This window comes from Anopheles maculipalpis, chromosome 2RL, assembly GCF_943734695.1.
Source record: "Anopheles maculipalpis chromosome 2RL, idAnoMacuDA_375_x, whole genome shotgun sequence".
NCBI classification, from domain to species: domain Eukaryota; kingdom Metazoa; phylum Arthropoda; class Insecta; order Diptera; family Culicidae; genus Anopheles; species Anopheles maculipalpis.
This window is the reverse complement of record NC_064871.1, coordinates 92626920-92649496: the sequence shown is the minus strand read 5'-3', so window position 1 is coordinate 92649496 and position 22577 is coordinate 92626920. Positions and strand designations below refer to the sequence as shown.

Here is a 22577-nt window from a genome sequence, read left to right as displayed (position 1 = left end):
TCTCGGTTGCGGTTGTTTCGGGTGTTGGGTTGGGTTTGGGGGACGATGAGGCCACGCAATAAAAAAAGGCGACAATGTTTGTTGGCCTCCACCAGTACCCAACCCTCGATTGAAGTTTTGAAATGCTTTGGAGTTGTGGTGGCCACAGGAATACAGCGGTTGGGAAGCTTTTGTCGGTATATCCGATGGCCTCGTGCTGCGCAGGAGGCATCTCTCTTTGCTCTCGAAACTTTATGCGTGAAGTTTTAAACCCTTCCCCCCGGATGGGCGCAAAAATTCAAAAAGACGCAAGGTCATGAGAAAGGGCAAATACGTACCGAGGTTTCAACTACCTTCCTTTTCTTGGTGTCTTGAGTCTTGGCCTCTTCCAGTCATCACCAGGCTTGAAGCTCTGGTGGACACTGCCAAGCTGGCCGGTAATGGTGGTTGTGTGTCCTAATTTCGGGGGTCTCTTGATAGGGGCTCGGTATTATATTTTTTTTTTATCAGCCAAGAAGTTACGCACTATATTCTTACGACAGAAACTGTGTGTTTTTGGAGCGTGTATATGGGGCGTGCATGGGGTGCGCCACACAAGTGGTTGTTGTGGCGAGAAGGCAAGAGGACCCTCTCTTATCGACACACGATTTGTCACAGCGGGGCATGCACCGGCACACACGCGCAGGTGCCTGTGTGTGTGTGTGTTGGTGTGGGATTTGAGTGTTGTGTATTGATTGTTTTTACTTCACATCTTACTGCCCTACACCCTCCGTCTCATCCACCCCTTCCAGGGGCCCTTTTTACGCTCTACCACCGTTCCAAGTGGTGGTGCGGCCTGGCGATCCCGTTCGAGATAAGAGCAGCGGTTGAACTAATTCGTCTCATTCGGGGGTAAGTTGTAAAGCGAAAGGGTTTTTACTAGCGACTTCGTGTGTGTGTGCGTGGAGGGGGGGGGGAGGTTTGTTGTTAGATTCTTGCAACAGTTTAACCTGCCGAGATACAAGTCAAACAAAAAACAAAAAAAAAAAACACGCGTGTGTGAGCCTATCGAGAAAACAAACTATCGAAAAAGCTTTGGTGAAAAACTCGCTGGGCTGCTGGAGTTTAACCGGGTGCGTCGATAAGCTGGTTCGAATGTCGTCGTCGTCTGCGGTACGCGGGGGTTTCGTGCCCGGTTGTCAACTGGGCCGATACGGGGCAACGAATTGATCTTTTTATGATCACATTCTTACTGGAGTATCTTGGGGACGGTGCGGGCGAGTATATTGCTGAAACGTGTGTTGTTGCCAAGAAGGTGTTTTGTGTAAATTTACGACGAAAAATACACATTTTTTTAACACGCAAATTTTTATTTCTCCCCCGGCGGGAGAGAATCGAGCAGAAGCGTTTATTATTTGGTATGTTAAGTGGCTTATAATAATTCGCATTATACTACTATCGTAATCGACAACCAAAATACCCAATTGGCTTTCCCCCCCCCCCCCCCCCCCCCTCGATCGTATGCTAAAATATTATCAACAGCAAACGCTTTTGTTTGTTTGTGGCGATGCGCGGCAAACGTGGAATGTTAGGCAATAATAATTTTACTACTTCGAATCTGTCTTTCCAAACCCCCCCCCTTCCCCCCCTTCCCCACCCTATACACAATCTTTTTCATTCGTAATGTGCATAATGCAGCAGCAGCTCCTGCAGCATTCTACTTGGTGGCAGGGTGTAAAACACAAACCAGTGTGGCTTGTGTTTGGTGTGCTGATGGCGCTAGTGTCCCCGAGTTTGTGTGTGTGTGTGTGTTTGTGGCATAAATGATCACCAAACGAACCGGAACAATCGTTTGAACGGACGTTCGAAGCAGGGAGATGAAAAAGAAAAATAAACGAATCCAATGCACACGCGGACAGTAACTATTCTCATCTCTCGAGAAGGCGCCTTGGTGTTAATTTATTGATATGTGAATAATTTACTAATACATTCCATTCGCTTCGGGTGAGAGCTGCGGGTGGGCTACGGGGGGGATGAAGCGGATGGCCACACGGTCGATGCTGCAACTGATGATGATGGACACTAAACGTCTCGAGCGCTTAAAAGCCCTGAGATATGTGCCTCCGCGCACGAGAACGGGATTTCGTGATGATGGTTCTAGTAACAACTGGCTGACTCAGCCGCCAGGGATGAAATTCTTGCCTTCCCGTTCCGTTCATGACGTCAGGGTTTAGGGGGTGGCATTTTTTCTATACTTATGCTGTGATGGATCACTTTGGGATTTTATCATAAATGTAGGAGGCTTTTCTCTTAAATCAAAGAATATATTTTGGAACATTACTTCCACTCGATTGGGTCACAGTTCCACGATCTGCTGATAGTTTCCTTTAGGAGACAAACTATCTTCGATTTAATGAACATTCTTTCACACCAAAATATAAAGATCGAGGACAAACTACTCCAATTTAGCAGCAGTTAATTTTGCGTTAAACCATTTGTATCTTTCTAACAGTCGTCAGCTTAAATACATACAAAAAGTCCTTGAAAATGTCGCATCATTGTTTTCCACAATCTTTGGGTCTGATTTTGGGAATGATTTAATTCCGAAAATGAATTATCTTTGATAAGAGACAGAAACGAACGCAAATAAACACCGTAGCTACCAACTACGAACACACCCGGAACGATCGTTTCCGGCATCTTTCATTAACACTGCCGATAGCTATAATGTTACGTCCTTAAAGTTTCATTTGTCATAATTTTTTTTCTCGAATTTCACAACATTACCAGCCTCTTCGTCCAACCAGTAGAACAAAGCCGGCTAGCGTCTCGTGTTCACAATTTAACCGTAGAACAATCGTTTGAAATTTCTCCCGTGTGTGAAGTAAAGATCATCCGCCAAAGGAGGATCTATAGACTCTTCCCTACAAAGTAACACACAAAAAACCAGTATGTTGAAAAGCTTGCCGCGGTTACTGAAAAAAAAAAAACCAAAACGAAAACGAGTCCTACAATCATGAATATTCAACCTCGATTTGTGCGTACGAGCAACAATGCGGTCGGTATGTGGATATTTGTTAGTGTGTTGTTTTTTTTGTTTGTTTTGTTTGTTTTTGTTGCGTTACTTTTATCGAATTTTGTTTCATTTTCGCCACGGCGATCGACATTAGCGAGAGGTGATCGCTAATCATGCCCACAGTTCAGCAGCAACGCAACGATAATCCGTTTGTTTATAGGAGTGTTTTGGTTTCCACTTGACCTCAGCCCTTCTTGGGGTGCGAGGTCGATTATTTTGTTTATTTTCTTTGTTTGGTTGTTGTTGCTTCGGTACGGAAAGGAAGTGATTTCCCACACCCTTGTTATCAGATTATCTCTCACCACACTCCTCCCACACTGCATCGTCGGTTCCGAATGGGTGATGTAAATTGGTTTCGGACGCTGTGCACAGTGAATCAAACTGTCAAAGCACTTGGGATGAAGGCACACACATGTGCTGGACTTCAGCTTCAGCTATTTTCCGATGTAGACGCCTAGACAAACAGAAAACATCCAGGCGCGACTATGTTTGGCTGAGGTAAAATAATCAGTACGAACAGTTTGTTTTACAAACATGCAAACTAGTGTGTTGCGAATACACTGTTCGGTAATAAAATAAAAAAACAAGGTTTGGGAGCTTACTTTTACGGTGCTTGACACAAGGTTTTGATCTTAAGATAATGTGTTAATGGCAATAAAACTGTTTTGAACGCCTCTCTCGGAAGGAAGCTTCTTTATGGTTGGGGGTTTTGGGAGGGGTGAAATCAAATCTTGATCCTAAAAGGCATCAGTAAATTTTGTGTTAACACGTGCCTTTTATTGCTCCATTATGAGTGGTATATCGTTAGAGATAAATAATTTTGCATAAGTATGTAAATGTAGTTCTGTCTGTCTGCTTGCCAAATTTGACATCGTTTGCCCGAATAAATTAAGATTGCAATATCCATTTCCGCAATTTCCTCTAGAGCCTACAGTTCTTCTTCGTTTTGGCTTAAGGACCTACTACTTGGTCATAGCGGGCAGCCATTTAACGACTTGCTAGAGACTTTCTGATACCATGTAGTGGAATAGTTAGTCCTCACTACGGGAGGACGGTCTGGATGGGATTTGAACCCCGGTCCTGCCGTTTGAAGATCATCGCCTCTGCCCCTTTTACCACCGGGCCGCTCCTGTACAACTCTTATTTGAACTGTGATAAGACCTCGACGATGAGCAAAGTTTTAACAATCTCTCCTATCCTATGATAGGGCGATAGTGGTGACGGTCGTCACACGGCAGGAATGGGGTTCAAAGCTCATCCGAAGTGAGGACAGACTATCCAACTATCGTTGTACCGATAGTGGTCTAGTAAACCGTCGTGACCTATTGAAGGTCGTTAGGGCAAGAAAGAAGACGAAGATCGTAAACATCACGCAGTATCGACAGACACACAATGTCAAGAGGAACTTTTGTTGCTAACCGTTGGGGATGGTTTGATGTTCTAAATGGTTTCACTTAACCCACGCTGTTTCGGTGTTGTCCATCATTACACAGCCATTTAGCCGTCGGAACAGAGCAATAAAATTGTAGAAAACCCCATGAAAACCTAACGCGACAATGATATACGATCGTACGCAAATTAGTGAGGAAAAGCAAAAGTTTTACTTAAGCTGACAACAGCCCCGGTGTTAAGCGGATTGTGTAGACGAAATTTATGATACCGAGACACGGCTTTGATTTCTTGTGGTACGATTGATTTTCCCCCAACCGATTCGATATCGGTCACAAGCCAATCAAGTCATTAAATAAGTGAGATGAACACTAATGAGCGTTTAGCGATATCGGTGGGGTATCGTGCAAATGAGTAGGGAAGGAGTAAGATGGTAGAGGACCCTATGCAAAGACAAATGGCAGCACGTGGCAGGGCAGTGTCCTTGTGGTAAAATATTGTCCTGCAAGTGTACATTAAAATGGCTTCTCTTCCAAAAGGTGTCTGACCTGTCGAAAAACTCATTTAAATAGTCTGTTATCTTTGCGTTCATTATTATGAATAATTGAGCGTTAGATAATATTTTAATTGATTCCTTAGCGATGAGGAAGGTTGTCTGCTTTAACAGAATATTAGCATATTTAGCAGCAAAGCAGAATTAAAGATTTGCTTTATCCTGGATTGATCATTATTTATTTATTTACATTGTTCCCTCAAAACCTTTAAGGGCAATACAAAAAAAGCGTACAAAGTAAACGATAAGGAATTCGCTAGAAGGAAGTCTTCTTTCAAGTACGCAACACCGTGTGGCACACATATACCACAAATGACGCTAGCAAACAAAATGTTATTCGAAGAATCGACTCGACATCTGGTAAATCTAAGCCCCACAATCGGCCGTTTTTTCATACGCTCACACGGTGAAATATTTGCATACCACCCGCACGACGAGGAACCCCATCAGCGTGAAGCTATTGGAATTTGATCGTGTAGAGAGCGACACAAAAAAAAAAGACGACCAAACGGTTGCATGCGTACGATCGGAGTGGTAGCCCTCCTCTCGAAGTCTTGTAGCGATCGACATTGAGACATTAGACCGAGAAGAGGTGGCAGATAAACGCAAGGGCTGGGAAGTTGTTGAGACTGAGGTGTCCGGCGCACTTCCAAACGCGCGCCGCGGACTTACCCTGCCGCTGCTACTAGCCTGAAGCCAGCCGGTAGCCCAGAGACCACCAGCCGTGGCGTTGATTAGTCGGATGGGTTTTAATGCACCGCAAGGCTTCTTCGAACAGAGTAACCCCCGGTGCGGGTCCACAACCGCAACCGAAATGTTTGTTTTGACAGGCTTTATGATTTGCCGAACATTTGCATCCAACAACAACAAAAAACCTGGCCTTCCAGAAGCCGCGTGCGCGTGTACGTCGTCCATGATCCCACGATCCTCCACGGGGAACGTTCGTCGATCGTCAGCTTTTATTGAAATCGTTTCTTAATGTTATGTCCCTGCGTGCGCTGACGGGCTGATGTGTTTTGCGACGAGTAGGTAGCGAGACCGGGCTGGAATATATTTGTTATATCAGGTTAGGTGCGTGCTTGCAGAGGTATTGATTTTCAGTGCGCTGCCCGATGCATGGTCGAGATTGCATAAACAAGGGGGTGCTGTTTTGCTACCGGTGCAAAACAGATTTGAAACGATTCCGGCAAAGCCAATAAAAGTTGTAGTAATTGATATTCGATCTGATACGGTAGTGGTGGATTTGGACAACGGACGCTATGTTATGGGTTGGCGGAAGAAATCCGCCTTGAACCGGAGGGGTTTCCGAGATAATTTCGCAAGATAAGCAATGTTTTACGTAACGGCGGTAGGCAGTAGGATAACAGGATCATTTGTCTTCGAAATTCGGTAGGCAACTACCGTGTCAAATAATATGGTAATTGCATCATAAAACTTGAGGACACCATGAAAGTGTGTAAGAAGCTTTTGTGAACGTACTGACATTTAAAAGCTGTACTATTATCGATTGCAGTTATCAAGGTCTGCGGCAACTAGCGAACGTTTTCCACCTATAAAACAATAATTTTACAATCTATAATGTGTTTTCTAGTCCTGACCTCTAAATCTTTATTACACCAGAGCACTCTATCGAGAAAAAAACTCAATGCATTAATCGAACTCTCTTTTTGTTAAGCTCTGCTAGTCCAAGTCACTGATTGACTATCCGTCTAGAGGTATATAGAAAGTCTAAGTATGCATAAATGTCCGTTCAAGACCACCAGCGATGTTGGATGTTTGGAAATCCTTCACCGCATTCGAAATCATTCAACTTTCAGCACTCCAAACAGTTGGCATATCTGTCGGACTTTATACTTTTAAATGCCTTCATTACTCGAATCTCTAACCTGCACCAAACAATTATGTAGATTGTGCGAAGCCTCTGCTCTAACGCAAAAAGGCCAAGAACCCTCTGTATGCCCCACACACTTCTCGAGCTTACACATGTTTAAACGAACCTCTCTAGGATAAGGTTCGCCACATCGGAATGGAAAAGATAAAACAACACCAGGCAATGTTCTACATTAAAGCGTTTAGTAGCGAAACGAAGCGATGGAAATAGGATCGTAATTCTCAACATTTCCGATACACTGATAAAATAGTGCTGATAAAATGACGCCCCTGTACGTCAGAAAAAGAAGCACAAAAAAAAACGGTCAGGGGGAAAAAACAAAATCAACGCCACTATGGCTCGCTCTCCCTCTTTGCGCCGTTGAGCGTTAGGTAGAAGGTAGCAGTAGTTCAGCGTAGCCCAGACAACTGGGCTACGGCACTCCAGCTACGACAGTTTAACACGCTGAAACACACAGAACAACGCTTGGCTGCGTGCAAAATCCATTTCGGTCGCGTACGATGGCGCACGTCCAACACCCTTTACCCATGGGGCACTGGTCGGTACACCATCGATAAGCAGGCTGCATTGGTGAGGAAACGCGTCGCGAATTGCTGGCCGCGTCCCGAGGTGCAACCTTGCCGGCTTTAAAGGGGGTGGTGCTAAAGCAATTGCCTATCCGCGGGTAAACACCATCAGATATTAATAATTGGAAGTTCCCTGCCTGATAGGTTCCCTGCCGTACATCCTTGACGCTGCGGGTTGTTGCGGTGCGTCCTGTTCTGAGGGGTGCGCTGATTCGAGCGCCAGCAATTGAAGCACACCGGTAGCTCCATCAGAGCCTCAATGATGATGATGATGATGATGGTAACTTTGCTGTTGGGTGATGCTGTAGGGATTGAAGCTTACTTCAATCCTGCGGCCCGAGTACCTTACTGTCGGAACGGTGCCGGGGAGGGTTTTTGCCCGATGTCGACGGGTGGTCCTGCTCGTTTGGCGGAAATTAACTTGTGCTTTTGAGCGGTAGCAAGCACCAGCGAACAAGCAAAACGAAATAAGCGACTACAGCGCGGTACTACTACTGCTACCGCTGCCGTTCACCTGGCCACAACACATGGCGCACGGTGTGACTAGGTGTGTGTGTGTGTGTCTAGCACACACAAACACATACACACACACCTTGGGACCACAGGAGGGTGCTTCGGGTTTGCCTCTCGACGGGGGTTTAATTAACGGCGGCAGTGCAAACGATAAGTGCACACTACGGCCACAACCCGGGACCGTTTTTTTTTCTCTCGCTCTCTTCGGAGCGGAGATTGAAATGGATGGCGCGGACACAACAACACGACATTGTAAACTGACTTTTATCAGTAGTAAATTATTAATTTTCCAGCAAAACGATTGGGCACTCCACTACTACTACAACCACCACTATGACCGCCGATTACACTATTTAGCTGGGGCGCGCTCCACACACTATCGCTGACGCCGTGCTCAGAGGCCACAAACAACTGGTGGTAAGGTAGGCTACACAACAGTGCACTACCGGTACTGCCGCTGCATGAGGAGATGATTAGAAAGTTCTTGGCGTTGGTTATCAGCAAATGGTTTTTTGTTTTGTTTTTTTGTCTTTTTTTCAAAGTCATCCATTTCATAGAATTGATTGTGTTTTTGCATAATGAATTAAAACCATAATTTCTGCTGTTGTTTTCAAAACAATGAACATTATTATGAAATATTGTGAGAGCTCTAAAAACTCCGTTAAAGCACAAACCCGAAGCGAAACATAAAAATGTAACGCTTCGTAACGCTTCGCTCTGTTTTGCCGTGCTCGCGGGTTTGTCCAAAACAAACGAACGATTGAAGAAAAAAAAATGTATTGAACACAATAGTACAATAATTTGGCAAATAATATCAAAGAAGAACAATATTTTCATCTATATGAAAATTAAAGAAAAGCGTTCTGGCAGTGTTTGTGCCAGAACCAATGTACGACGAGGTTTGTTCCTGAGATTTGTTTAAATTAAATAAATATTTGCATGATATTTCATTTCTTCTTAACTTAACGACCTACTAGGTCATGTCGGCCATCGATTGGCACACTAGACTTGTTGATAACAGGCAGTTGGGTAGCCAGCCTTCACTACAGAGGAATACGGGCCCGGATAGGATTTGATCTCTGGTCCTGCCGTGGGAAGAACCGGCGCCGTTGTCGCCTCATCCATTTAAATAAATTTCATTACTCCAAGAAAAGAAAAAACGTAGGTTCATTATTAAATTTTCGGCTCGCTTTTCTGTGGCTGTCATTGTATGACAGCGCAAATTATACTTCAGTAATAGTGAAATAATGTTTTATAAGAAAAAAAAAATAATATCAGTCGTAAATTTTCCGTCCAGCACTGTAACCACGCTCCACTTGAACGATTGCACCTGGTTTGAATCGGTTCGGTTTGGTTTGATTTAGCCCGCTAGTGCAAACGGTGTCCGGGCGCAGGTGGGGGCAGCTTCGTCCGTCATCTCCTTACGACCGACACAATACTGCTCCCTGCCTATATACCGGATTGATTGGTCGCAACTTTAACCGTCAACCGATCAACTTGACTTCCATTAAACCTGCACGCCGGTATCAACGCTTAAACTGACACCCGCATTCCCCAGGACAAGGACGGGTTGGACGGCAGCACGGCGGTACCAACATTCTTGGCTGACTGCGGGAGTAAAAATCGGGTTTGGTGGTCGTCGGTATGGCACACGGTGTGGGCTTTGGGTTTTTACGACAGACGGTTTGGAGATGCGGATTTGTCACGGGATGGGACATTCTTCTCGGTGGATCAAGCAGCAGCAGCAGCAGCAGCAGCTGGGTCGTTTCTTATCTCGTCTCGGTTGTCGGGACGCATAGACGCCGTGTCCAGCAGATGCGTGTGTGTGTGTTGCGGCATTAGGTTATATCATCCTGAAAATGGGCATCAACCCATCGGAACCGGCCACTCTTCTTCCTACAGCTTGTCCGTTATCGCGTGTTAACCCTGCGTTTCTTTCTCTCCTGTTCGATGGCGCACAGCACTTCAGCCTTTCGTGGCATGCTAATTTAATTAATCTTTTTGAGCCCCACATGGTTCATGATGGTTCGGGAGACCGACGGGTCAATTGGCATCCCGCTGGTGTTATATTGTAGACGGTTTACTGTCCACACGCAGGATACATTCGCCTGCGGCGGAAGGATATAACGTACAGTTTTTGTTTGCCATTTTGTGTCGACAGTGACGGTCGGTTTGTCCACGACTGCCCTTTTTCGGCAGTCAACCACGAGGGGGGTGGGGGGGGGGGGGGAGGGAGGGTGGCCGCAGGAAAAACCTCGAACGTGCGTGATCACAATCAGCAATGATTGGCCTGCGGAAGAGATCATATGTGCTGTCTCCCTCATACGCAGCTCGGTGCAGTTTTTTTTACAACTCAATTAATCCACCCCACCGGACCACCCTCTCCCAGCAGCACGGGGTCGAGGGGGGGGGGGGCAGACACGGCTGCAGCTGTACAGAAAGAGCTGCTGCAAAACACCAACGGTGGAGAACTGATTTGCGTGTGCCGTGGTGCTTGCAATGGCAAGGGCCAACCCAATCGTTTGTGGGTTGATATTTTCATTTTAATATCTGTTACCGATTTTAATAAATGCAAACAGCGACGAGATATGTAGTAAAGTGAAATTTTATAGCATCGAGATTGAATTTTATGGTAATTTTCAATGATACTTTTTTGTGCTAGTGCACTACTGGGCAGTGTCTCGTTCTCGAAGCTTATCGTTTGGCCCATCTCGCATACGAGGGGGGGGGGGGGGGAGCATATGGCCGATTTCCGCAAAATTATGGTACGCAAGCATTTTGTGTATGATATGTGTGCGTTATGGTTATGGAGAGGACACGCGGCGATCTGTTTTCAGGTCATCGGTGGAGTCTGTTTTTGGGCTGAAGAGAAGAAGGAAAAGGACACCTTTTCGGCGAAGGGGGTGTGGTTGTGTGACTTCGGATTAATTATACGGTAACGGGTGCAATGTTGGCATTCCAGTTTCTCGGCGCAGTGCTGTTTTTATTTGGCTGTGAACATATGTACCGGGGGTGGGCGGGACATAAAGAAATGCTAATTAGTGTTGTGTATATTTTAACATTTTAATTAAGTTTTGGGTAATGATTAAAACAAAGCTTAAATTAAATTGTTATTCTTGTTTGTTTTTTGTATCTTTGGGAGTTGGAATATTCCTTCCCGGTAGGGGTTTAGAGATGATTTTACGAGAAAAACTTTAATATAGACGAGGGCAGTTGCTAATTTGGTCGCTGGATATTGGAATTATGGTTCATAACAAAAAGATTATTTTGAGGAAATATTAACGACATTGAGAATGCCTAAGGCTTCCTAAGAAGAGAACTTGCTGATACGTCGTAGTTGGATAGTCAGCCATCACTACGTGGAAACGGTCCGGATGGGATTTGAATCCTGGTTCTACCATGCGAATTCCGGCGTCGCTGTCGCTTATAATCCGTCCCTATGTCTATTATAGGACCCCTGATTTGACTCAGCTGCTTCGGATCAGTATAGATCCCATACAATTTTGTAGAGCATTAGACCATTAGACCACTGGCAGACTAACTCCCATTATGAGCTACAATTGTGATCTCTGAGGACATCTTTTCTTAACTATGATAATAATCCTACAGCACCTGTTATTACACTCGACATATCAACTAGAAAATTCCATTCAATTTTCTACCTTGCTTCTTTGCGTTGAAGCAAAACAACAATTTAGAAACTTTAATCAAGACACTTTAATGTTGGTACAGATTTCTTTTCCCTTTCCTTTACCTTTGCCTTTCGCGGACGCAAACACATTTTTTTCCCTTCGCACTACAATGTCCTTCTGGAAGTCAGGACTGGGGCGCAAGCAATCGCAGGACATCCATATGAAAAGGGCGACCATTGTTTTTAAGTGGTGTGGCCCGATTATAATGCCGGTGGAAAAGTGAGCATCATTATACTAATTTCGCTTCTTGTTTTTTTTCTTTCTCTCTCTCTCCCTCTCCGTTCTACAGGGTATCACAGCTAACCGTCTATGCCAAGATTTTGTGCCTCCTGATGGTAAGTGTTACACAGCAGACGGTGATGGTTGTGGCTCGAGTGGAAAACAGAAAATTAAAATACCTCTCTTGAACCTCGCTTGGCTGACTGACTGACACCTGCTGCTGCTGCTGCTGCTACTCCTTAATCGTTCGCTTATTGTGACACACATTAAACAACACCGAAACGGACGTCGTCACCTGTGATGCCACTTCATTGTCCGCACGGGAAAGCCTTGGTCGACCTTTTCCAACCTTGATGGGATTTTTTTGTTTGTATGCTGTAGTGCCAATCGAGTGGCAGAAGCTCCTGCATTAGTTCGCCCGTCTTGCAAAAGCCTGCCGGAATGTGAATCGGAAACAATCTTGCCAATCTTTGCACGGTTGTTATAATAAAGGCGTCGTCATTCTGTCTCATTTATCGCGCGACCTGCAGTTGACAGTTTTGGAGGCCCGCATTATGGACAGCACAATGTTCCGGCGTGACAGTGTTGTGTCAGCTGGCCGTCGGCAAGATGCGACAGTTTTTTGTGCTCCGCTTCATGTAATTTTGGCGTAATTTGTGTGACTGTTTGTGGGTGTGCGTCTTGTACTCCACACCAACACCACGCACGAGAAGGCAAACAATACACTCCTCCTACGCGTGTCCACCAAGTTTTTGTTGTTGTTGTTGTGGTCAATCGCCACTTCTGAGCCTTCCCTTCGGGCTCACTGATAACAACATTCACAATCAGAGCTTGAAAAGCGCGTGCTACATTAGTGTAAAATGGGTGGTGGCATGGGGGTTGCGAGATGTTGAGGGTTGATTGTCGTTGGGGGTGGGCGAGAATAGGATAGAGAGAGAGCGAGAGAGAGAGAGAGAGAGCGAGAGTAAAAGAGGGCTATCAGGCAACTCTCATCAGTCCGTTCCCGTTTCCCAAGCACTCTCACCCCATCGTTGTTTGCTTCCATATCATCCAGCGGGATTGATTGCTGATGTTGATCGAGCGTCTATCTATCGACCTAACCTAGCCTATTTTCTTTCAACACACTCGGCTCAATTTACTGAAATAGATACCCTCAGCTACCAACGCACCATAGAGACTCCGGCACACATCATTGCACCGTCGTGGTTTGCTGTTTGTTTCCCAATTTTCCCAAAGTTCTCCCGTGCACACGGTGTAAACCAGCCCGAACCGATTATTGGCTGCAAAGTGTGACAGACTGTCAAGCGGAGAGAAGCAATAACCAAAAAAACAAAAAAAAATCGAATGACACACTGTCGGTGGAGTTGATGGTAGTTCGGTAGTTGTTGTTTGAAGGTTTTTGATGTGATGTTCGCTACTCCTCCTGCCTCTCGGAAGCTCTGTGTCAGCTCTGGCTAGTCAGCGGCTTTCATCATCGATCCCCAACTATCGACCGTTCCGTTTACTTGGGCTCCGATCAAACACTCGTTAGAGACGCGTGTCCCGCTCACCATCCCTCAATTTCACTCAACAACATCCAGCCACCCCATCGGGGGGGGGGTACAGGTGTGGACACGCAAGCCGTAACAGACTGTCAATTGTCATTGTACGGTAATTGATCGAAGGGCAAACTGGGTGTTATTTTCAATTCTTCTAAACCTTTCTCGCTTGTTGACCCTTTTGATCGTTTCGAGCTCTCGTGTCGTGTCGTATTGCCTGTTAGCGTTTATCGTTAGTAGTGTTAGGTGAGCTCGCTGTTGGAGTTTAGAATTCAAACTAGCGAATTGTTAGATTCTTTTACTTATCAAAAAGTTAAAGGATACATTTTTGGTGGTCAGTTGGCCGGAAATCGTTCTTGATGAATGTAAAAATATGTGTGAATTTTGGGTGAAGCCTCCTGGTGGTTGACAGCGGTGCCGACCGGTCCTACCCGGACCGTTCGCTCGTATTGAGGACTGGCTATCCAACTATCCATTAGATGGCCAGCACGACCTACCAAAGTTTTGTCTCATTATCGGCTACAATTCTTTTGGCTGCGTTCCCAAGTTCGATAAAAATTGGAAAAATTGACAGCCGTTTGTTAAGTCAGTCAGTCAGTTCATCCTAGCCGTCCACAGTACTGTCACCGTTTAACAATTAACTTATGTGTAGCAATACTGACATATTTGTATTTTCTGCTTCCTTTACCCATAATACAGACATTATTCAGTGCAGGAGCATCAACCGGGAACGACATCTATCTGCAATCAGCGTGCAGTTTGAAGTTTGTACGTGCCAAAAACGGTTCCGTGTTTGCCGACAACCACTTGGAGAATGGTCAACCACGTAAGTGTTTCCTTGGTCTTCCGTGCGCGTGTGTGCCTATAATTCTTTGCTCGTGTTAAACTAACCCTCTTAAAACGGTAATGCGAAGATGTGCAATAAATTATGAACAGTATTTGGCGGCGAATGAACTATAATCGGTTCAAATGTTTCCGAGGCGATGCGTTTTCGTCGAACAAACGTGTTCGGCGATTCGAAAACCCGTTTCGTTGGTGTATTTTATTGGGTTATAAAACCACGAAAATCGTCACGAATTGATCGCCAATTTAAAATCGGACACGTTGCTGTGCACCGCAGTAGGCGAAGAAGAGATAGCTCAGCTGATTTTCAGTGATACCCAGAATGTGAAGCGAGATCTTCGTTAAGAGGAGAGCTCGTAAAATTGTGGCTGAGGATTACCGAGAAATTCCAGGGACTTCCAAGTGTGGTGTTTCAGACGTATTTTTTTTTGTAAAATTCACAATTGTTGAAATCCTTCGAGTCGGAGTTCTTGGTGTTGCTTTTAATTATCCCTGCGAAATGCTTTGAGCCCGTAAAGAAATAATTGAGCGAAATAATAATCGTACGCGTCAGGATCATCGGAAACAGATCGTTCCAACGGAATATTGTGGGGATATTCAGAAATACCACATGTCTTGTCTGTCGTGCGTGTAGAGTGACCCTGATTTCCTCACCAAAGGGCTCGCTCGTGTGTTTTTTTTGCTGGTGTTGTGGTCCGGTTGCGCATTTTGGAGGAACAAATCAGCTGCAGGGTAGGTTCCTTTCAAAGAAAACGCATCGCAGATTAAGCTCTCCGGAGCTCGCGAGCCGCCAGCCCCTACACGAGAGTGGTGCAGTTTTGTGCTATTATTATCGAAAATTGATTTCTGTTGAGTGTGGCCGGTAGATTATAGCCTCTCTATCTCTCTCGGGAAGGGCTTTTATTTGTGATTTCTTTAGCTTTCCCTTTTATTCATCTCCGGAGGTCTGCCAATTACTGCGATACCGTTCGAAAAGCCGGATACAACACACGCGATTAGAATCTTTCCGCAAGGAATTTGTGTAGGAAAAAAACCGTCAAATTTGATCCCGATTCTTTTTGTTGGCTTTGCGATGCTCAATAAACTCTCTTTGTGGCTCTGCACTGTGCGCAGATAGAAAAATAGTGCGCTAAAACGTTGATGTTGCACTCGTTTACAGACGATCGAAGCAAAGCGATTATGCACGCCTCCCCATATTTTTCTGGACAGATGAATTCTCATCCTTCCGGTTGTCAGAGTTCCGCCTTTTCTCTCGCCTCTTCCCACTAATTTTAGCTTCAAACAGGGCAATAGGATTTCCCCTTTTCAAAAGGTAATATCCGTAGAATTAGGGAAAGCTTAAAGGGAGCTTTTTCGGTCGTTCCGGTGTTGCCCTGATTGGTGACACCTTTAAAAATGTTTAATCTGATGATGATGCCTGAAGAAGATCACAACAGCCCCTCTATTCCACCCACAGAGCCACACACGAACGCTTGGCCTCACACGGCACACGGCATTGAGCTGTCTCTAAGCTGTCTTTTATTGCAGTCAATGGCGATTAGTGGAAGGATTTTTGTATGAGAAGATTATAGCAATTGTTGTGTTGACCACAAAGAGCTTTAATGCAGCAGAGGAAAGCATTAAATGCCTATTTGGACATCATCTGGCGATGGCGAAGGATGGGTAGAGGGAATGCAAGGCGTAAGCACACACAAAGCGCGCGCTGGATCTAATACGACGGTGAAGGTTTCAAACAAACTATCCAAGGGGTTTTCTTTGTTCACTACTTTGCTTCGGAAAAAACGTGTTGAGGTCTTCTAAGGAAAAAAACCCAACATAATGTGCAATATATTAATCACATATTAATGACGTCCAAACCAATTGCTAAGGATGATTGCTTAATGAAAAATGATATGTTATGCTTGAGAAATTCTAGACAATTGCGTAAGAAAGCAAACAAAATGGCTTGCGTAGCGTGGCCAACACATAATAACACGATGAAATATGATACGGTTTTTGGTTGAATAAACCTAAACAATAATTCGGAAATTCCAAACAGATATTTGAGAATGCCAAAACAATCATTAGATCTTAAGGAAAAACATAACAAATGTACAAAAAAAAAAATGATGATGTTCATAAAACGATTCACAGAAGCAACAGTGTCCGCCCGATGGTATCATAAAAAAACAAGCAAAACGCGGTACTCGAAACACATCAAAACAGAGGTGGAAAAGTTAATAGCAAAAACGGCACGTTCAATAATAAAAAAAACCCCCGCAAAGCAAGTTATAAAGAAGTGTTTAGCAAAAACCGTGCTGCTAGAGCTTAAGAGAAAACGGTCCAGAACGGGAGGGGAAAAAAAAGATTAAAAGCTAAACATCAAGCGCAGCACAAAAAAAAGCCGATAAGAAAGGAAAACTATCACGGAAACGAGAAGGAAAAAAAAGATACAAGAGAAAGGGAAATAGAAAAAGGAGAAAAAGGCTACATATATTGTAGATGTATAAAACAAAAGTGGGAAAATGTGCAAGTGCAACTAAAAGTGCCGAACAGAGAGAGGGTGTAAAAACAAAACAAAATCCAAAAACCAAAGGATACAAAGAAGGGAAGAAAGGTGAAGTAAAAGCACACAAAAGAAGCGATTGCAAAAGCGGAAAACGAAGTGTGGAAAATGCGAAAAGAGAAAGACTAAGAAGCAGACCCCAGCCGGTGCAACAGCCCCCGGTCGGTGTTAAAAAGAATTAAGTTATTTTGGTTCTCTTTTCTTTTGCTTTTCCTTGGTTTTTTTGTATTGTTAAAGTGAGGAAAATAACACCCATAAACATTTAACGATTCGCTTTTTTCGCCGTTTTCAGTTCTTCCTCGGGTGTGTGTGCTTTTCGGTGTGTGCCCCTTAAAGCTTTCCCTGCCAAGAAGTGGTGATCCTCTCAGGAATGGGTGTTGGGTGGGGTTGGAGATGGTGAAGAAGGAGAAGCTGCAGCCGCTGCAGCATGATGTGGTGCATCGATTGTGGTGCTTCTTGTCTCTTCGAGTGGTGGTGGTGCATTGTTGCGCGATTGTGCTGCTCCCTGGTGTTGCCTCTTGACATTGCCGGCCAGACTGCCGTCCCGTCGCACGGTGGTAGGTAATGCTGGTTTTGAAGAGGTCGTCCGTGTGGCTGAATGGAAAACCAATCATAACGTATTATACGCGAGGCGCTGAAGCAACAACGCGGCCCGTTCTCGTGCGTGCAGAGACAGCCGCTTATGTTCCTGCACGTGGGTAATGTTGATTGTGGTGCGTGTACAAATGAAGCCAGCTCAAGGCAACCATACACACACACACCCGACACCCGAACACGCACACACCTTTTTGTGTGTGGTGCATTTAATTAACAAAAATCTATAATAATAATAAACGTTCTCGGAGTTGTTGAGGATTTTGCCACCCGAAAACACGCAAGAGCACGCAGAACACGCATGACGCTCTCTGCCTTTCGCTTTGTCCTGCCGGTCCTTTCTGGGCGGGTGGTCCTCGTTTCCCACGCGGCGTGATGTGCGTCTGTGGAGTTATCTTGGTTGGTCCATCCTTCATTGACGCGTTGATTAGTTTTGAGCAATTTAGCAGCAGATGAAGGAACGGAAACCCCTTTTTTCTGTTCATGCCAAAGTCCAAATCTTGCTGCTGCTTTCGAAGATTGACGTAGGGCTTGACTTTTTGTTGTTGCTCCGAGAGGATGACTTTATTAGATGCATTTTCTTGAGTGTGCTTCAAACGTCAAGGGAGGATTGTTCCGTTTCGTGCCTCTGATGTGTGGGGGAGCCACTACTCGAGCTAGCACTTTACGATGCAATCTATCCAACAAGGCGCTCAACGCAACAGTAGGTCATCGAGTTATCATAAAAAGAGAGCCTTGTGAGCAATTATAAAGCTCAAGGAATAATTAAATCCTCCTTGCAAGTATGCAACCCCTGCCGATGCTATTGTTCTGAATGCAGTATCTGAAGAAGTCGGTTTTGTGCATGCGTTTGTAGTGGTTGAAGTTTTGTTTTACCGAAACACAAAAGGAAACAAACCTCTGGTAGGAATCATATCTCAGCTCACTTAAAAACCATGAGCGCGTGAGAAAAGAGATGTGATTTTCTTCAAAGCTAACGCCTGGCCCATCTTATAACTGCTCTAAAGCTAAAAAGGATTTTTTTTTATTTTTGGTGGATGCCCTTTTGGGTTGGCTCAAAAAAGGAAAAAAGACACCCGGACGACGATCCCACGAGAGAGAGCGAGAGTGAGAGCGAGATGATCCCAGTTTACGATCTTATGGCGCCAAATGAAATACGAAACCCAATCATAAACTGGCGATCGAAAATTGGATAACCGATCGATCGAATATTGAACCGGAGTCGGTGAAGGAAAAAGAAGACGGAAGCGAAGGAGGAAAAGAAGAAGTTTCCCATTTTCCAGAAATGCAGCCACAGAGATACACATATTTTTGTTGTTCAAGCTGTGCGTCCACAGATCGAAATGATATTTTATCACTGATCCATTTATCATGGGCGACCTTTTACATGTAATGCTATTAGTTATTTCACCTTATTACCAAAAATGCGGTCTCGATCAGTTATGTGTACACACACACAGAACTGATGGTTCACGCTTCACGGGGAAGAAACTTTAAATTCAATTATTGCAGTTTTAAGGGTTGAAACGTTTTATTGTTAACGTTTCACATGCACAAAGCTAACGAAATCCATTTCAAGCTACCAAATCGTTGCCAATAAAACTTGTTGAGCCTATAAAAATCCAATAGTTAATTAAATTAGCAGTAAAAATTATCATACATCTATTAAACGATTTTCGGATCATTTAAATGAGAACCTTTAAAAGTGATAAAAATGCGCTTACTAACAAGCATTTAGTAGACAAATAAGGGTTTAACTGTCACATCCTGATGTGACAGTCAAACTGTCAGTTAAAACGCTAATTAAAACTTGCTATAATATGCTCGTTTTACGGTCGTTTGCTATTAAGCAAAACGAGCGCAAAATAAGGTTTGCCATTAATCACCTTAATCAGTCGAGTCCTTGTGACGCTTGAAGAAGCGTATTAATGATGATCTAATGATGTCCTGACCCCCAACGAAAACTTCACATCTGCCACCGACGTTGCACGACGATCGTGTGCCATGAATTATGGCGTCGTCTTCATCGAAGTGGGGACCCGCAAAAGGAACGATTTCAAGCTCGATCATGATGCATTGTGTATCCAACACTGTTGGATGTCTTAAGGACGTATCAGATAACATGTCCGTCTGTCGGTATAATTTTGCGTGCCATCGTTGCAGTATCACCGCCAAAACTTCTTCTAGATGAAGGAGGAAAGCAGGCGGGGAGGAGGCATTCGGTAGTCGGCATCAATGAATGATTTTGATGTTTCCATCTGTGTGTGCCAATTAGCTTAAGCTAATACTCTTCACCCACGCCAGCCGCTCCGTGACATACTTGGGCGATTTGTTTTTGCTGCTGCTCGCAATCTGGTGGATTTTTTCTTTTTCTTCGGTTAGTTCTCCTTCAGTCGCTGTCGTCAAGCTTTTGTCTTTTATGCGGACACAACGATGCCTCAATGGTCATCCTTCTTCGTGCCGTCACTGTGTGGGCACTGTATGGATCATGTTTTGGCATTTGTCTGTCTGTTCAAATTAATTAATCGTGTCTTCAAGGAAAACTGTTCACTAAGAAACAAGCGACACGTCAACAACGGACACGCATACTTGATTGTCACTTCGTACTAGGCGGCCGTGCGCCACTCTTTGCCGCGCCCCCCGCCGCCTATCGACGCCGTGTGGAACGCCGTGTCGTACGTGCTTTGAATTGTACATTTCATTTATTTTCGGCACTTTCTGGGGATGCGGGATGGGTGCGTGTTTCGCGGCATTCGGTTGTCAACTTCATCACCCGTTGTCAATTTTGTCGTTTGCGCGGGTTCGTCACTTTGTGCGCTGGCGTTATTTATTTTCCCCAAAAGCGCGGGGTCGGTGTTTTCTTTCGCCCTCCCGATAGTTGCATCTTTCGCCACTTTGGACTCCCACATTCCCATGTCGGGGGGACGACGACGAAACTGAGTGTATTATGTTGTTGCCTGTCATGCTAAGCACATGTAGATGAGAGAGGTTGCCGGTAACACACCGGATGCCGGTGCGTAACTCGCGGGGAGGCTCGCTACCGAAAATTAAGGAAACAGAAATGCGAAACCAAAACAGAACCGAAACAAGAGAAGAAAAAAAAAGTTTACGTCAATTTGCTTCTCCGGTGCGACTTTCCGCCGGGCGGGCAAGCAGAGAGCAAAAGCGATAAGTCAATATTTTACCACAAAACGACTCGCTTACACCCTACCGACGGGCCTCGTTTTTCTTAAGTTCCAAGGTCTGCAAGGAGAGGATGAACGAGTGTGGTACAGGCGAGATGAGTTGGCGGGGTGGTTAAGCACACGGATCTTTGCGTGTGCATTTCGCGGTTGCAAGATGGATGTTGGTGGCGGCATCGAATTCCAGGGTCCTCCCCTCAAGAAGGTATCTTCCTGCTAAGCAAATCAAATTTCCCAAGTTCCTCAAGAAGTGTTGGAGTTGTTCGTGCGACTCCACGTCCACGTTTACGTGCGTTGTGATGTCAAAACGTGCTTAAAGTTTGTCATTTTTTTAAAGAAACTTTTTTTTTTTGCTGTTCTTGCCGGTATTACACGAGGAATGCTGTGACAAGTGCCCGATCTTGTTGTGGCTCGATGATTTTGAAGATGTGAATATCAATCTGTGTAGCTGAAGAAAACAACACACACACACTCACACAAAAACACCCCAAGAATGCTTCACCGTCATATGACGCGGCTCCGAAGGTACATCGATACATCAATTCTATAAATTCCAGTAGAACATTCCTGACCCACCGCGCGTTGCCGTCTCTTAACGCGCTTGACTTCATTCTGATGCCATATGACGCGGCCCGGACCTCTCCTCTCCTCCTTGAGTGCTTTGCGATGCGAATCCTTTCCAAAGCTGCCACAATATTTTCGGTGGATGATAAATAATGATTACCATCGATACTGTGTGCGCGGACGACTTGTAAATTATCGTCACGGACATGGAGAACCTTGGAGATTCTTGACGTGTTGAGGCAGGTATGTGGGAGCGCAACAATGTCGGTATTGCGTCAGTAAGATTCCTTCCATACGTACAAGGGTGGTGGTCCCTGTGGATCAATTGTAAGGCAGCTGGATGCGGACAGATCATCTGCTCGTGGTATGAGGCCATTTCGCAAACCAAACTGCGTCAAACAATAGGAAACAGTTTGGCAATTGATTTATCGACGTCCTGCCCACAACTCGCTTTTACTTCTCACGCACGCACGCGCGCCCTCCCTCCGTATCGTCTTCCCGGTGACTCCAGATGACACTTTCTTTTATTACTTTCTTCAGACGTTTAGAAATTGAACACAAAACACAAGACTTTTTACAAGATTCGGGCGGGATCGACATTGATTGCGTCTCACCTGGGTGAAGCCGTGCTGGGTCGGAACTTGAAAGCCTGCCGGGACGGTTCGAACAACCCCGTGGTTTGCCGTTGGGCCTGTTTTGAACGTCGACAACAATGTCGATGCGCAATGTGGAAAAATCAATCGTATCCAGCGCGTCGAAGAATGGAAGAACATAAGTTGGACGCATAACTAGAACAATAACGAATCTCTCTGGCACTGACAACGCAACCGGCGGCTTCCAGCGGCGCAGGGGGTGTGGACCGTGTGTGGTTTCGGCAGCGGGGTTTGGAGATGTTGTGTCCGAGCATAACCGGAGATGGACAAAGACAAAAGAACAGTTACGATCGAAGAATAATCGACAGCAAATGTCCACTCAGAACCGATTGGGCCATTTGGTGGATGGTCAGGAGGGACGCGCTGAGCCAAAGATCAGCAGGAGACAATGTTCCATCGAATGTGCCTACCAATTACCGAGTTTGACCGGGCTTTCCGGAGGTCCGCGAACACACCATGTGCCATTGATCGGTCTCACACGTGTACCTGTGTGTGCGTGTGTTTTTTTTTTTGTGGACACGTTGTGGATGCACATGCATTCCTGGTGTGCTTTCTCCTTTCCTCGGATTTTTGTCACTCTCTTCCGCACCTGCTTGGGTCTTTCCAGCAAACTCTGGCCCTCCCGGAACGGAGATGAACGGAAGAGAGGGTCCGAGGTGTTCGGTATGTGCGCCCGGAGAAAGTTGTCAACCTGGCCTTAAGAAGATCAATGTGCGTGAAGGTGTTTTTTCGGGGCTGTGCTTTTTTGTTTTTTTTTGTTTTGGAACGAAACAACGCAGGCAAAAGGTTCCCAGGTATATA

The 22577-nt window shown here is 45.1% G+C and overlaps 3 protein-coding genes across 3 annotated transcripts in view; all 3 read left to right on the top strand.

Annotated features, from left to right (window-relative positions):
* LOC126568217 (26S proteasome regulatory subunit 7) overlaps nucleotides 1-22577 on the top strand; it is a 277427-nt gene that overhangs the window by 157441 nt on the left and 97409 nt on the right. The window lies entirely within an intron of this gene.
* The window catches only part of LOC126568448 (uncharacterized), a 271865-nt gene that overhangs the window by 212930 nt on the left and 36358 nt on the right, over nucleotides 1-22577 (top strand). The gene's annotated exons all lie outside the window — the stretch shown is intronic.
* Nucleotides 1-22577, top strand: part of LOC126568220 (uncharacterized) — a 57367-nt gene that overhangs the window by 5039 nt on the left and 29751 nt on the right. The window contains exons 2-3 of the mRNA XM_050224665.1: nucleotides 11928-11973; nucleotides 14095-14221. Coding sequence (XP_050080622.1) covers nucleotides 11928-11973; nucleotides 14095-14221 — 173 coding nt within the window. The remainder of the gene's footprint in view (nucleotides 1-11927; nucleotides 11974-14094; nucleotides 14222-22577) is intronic.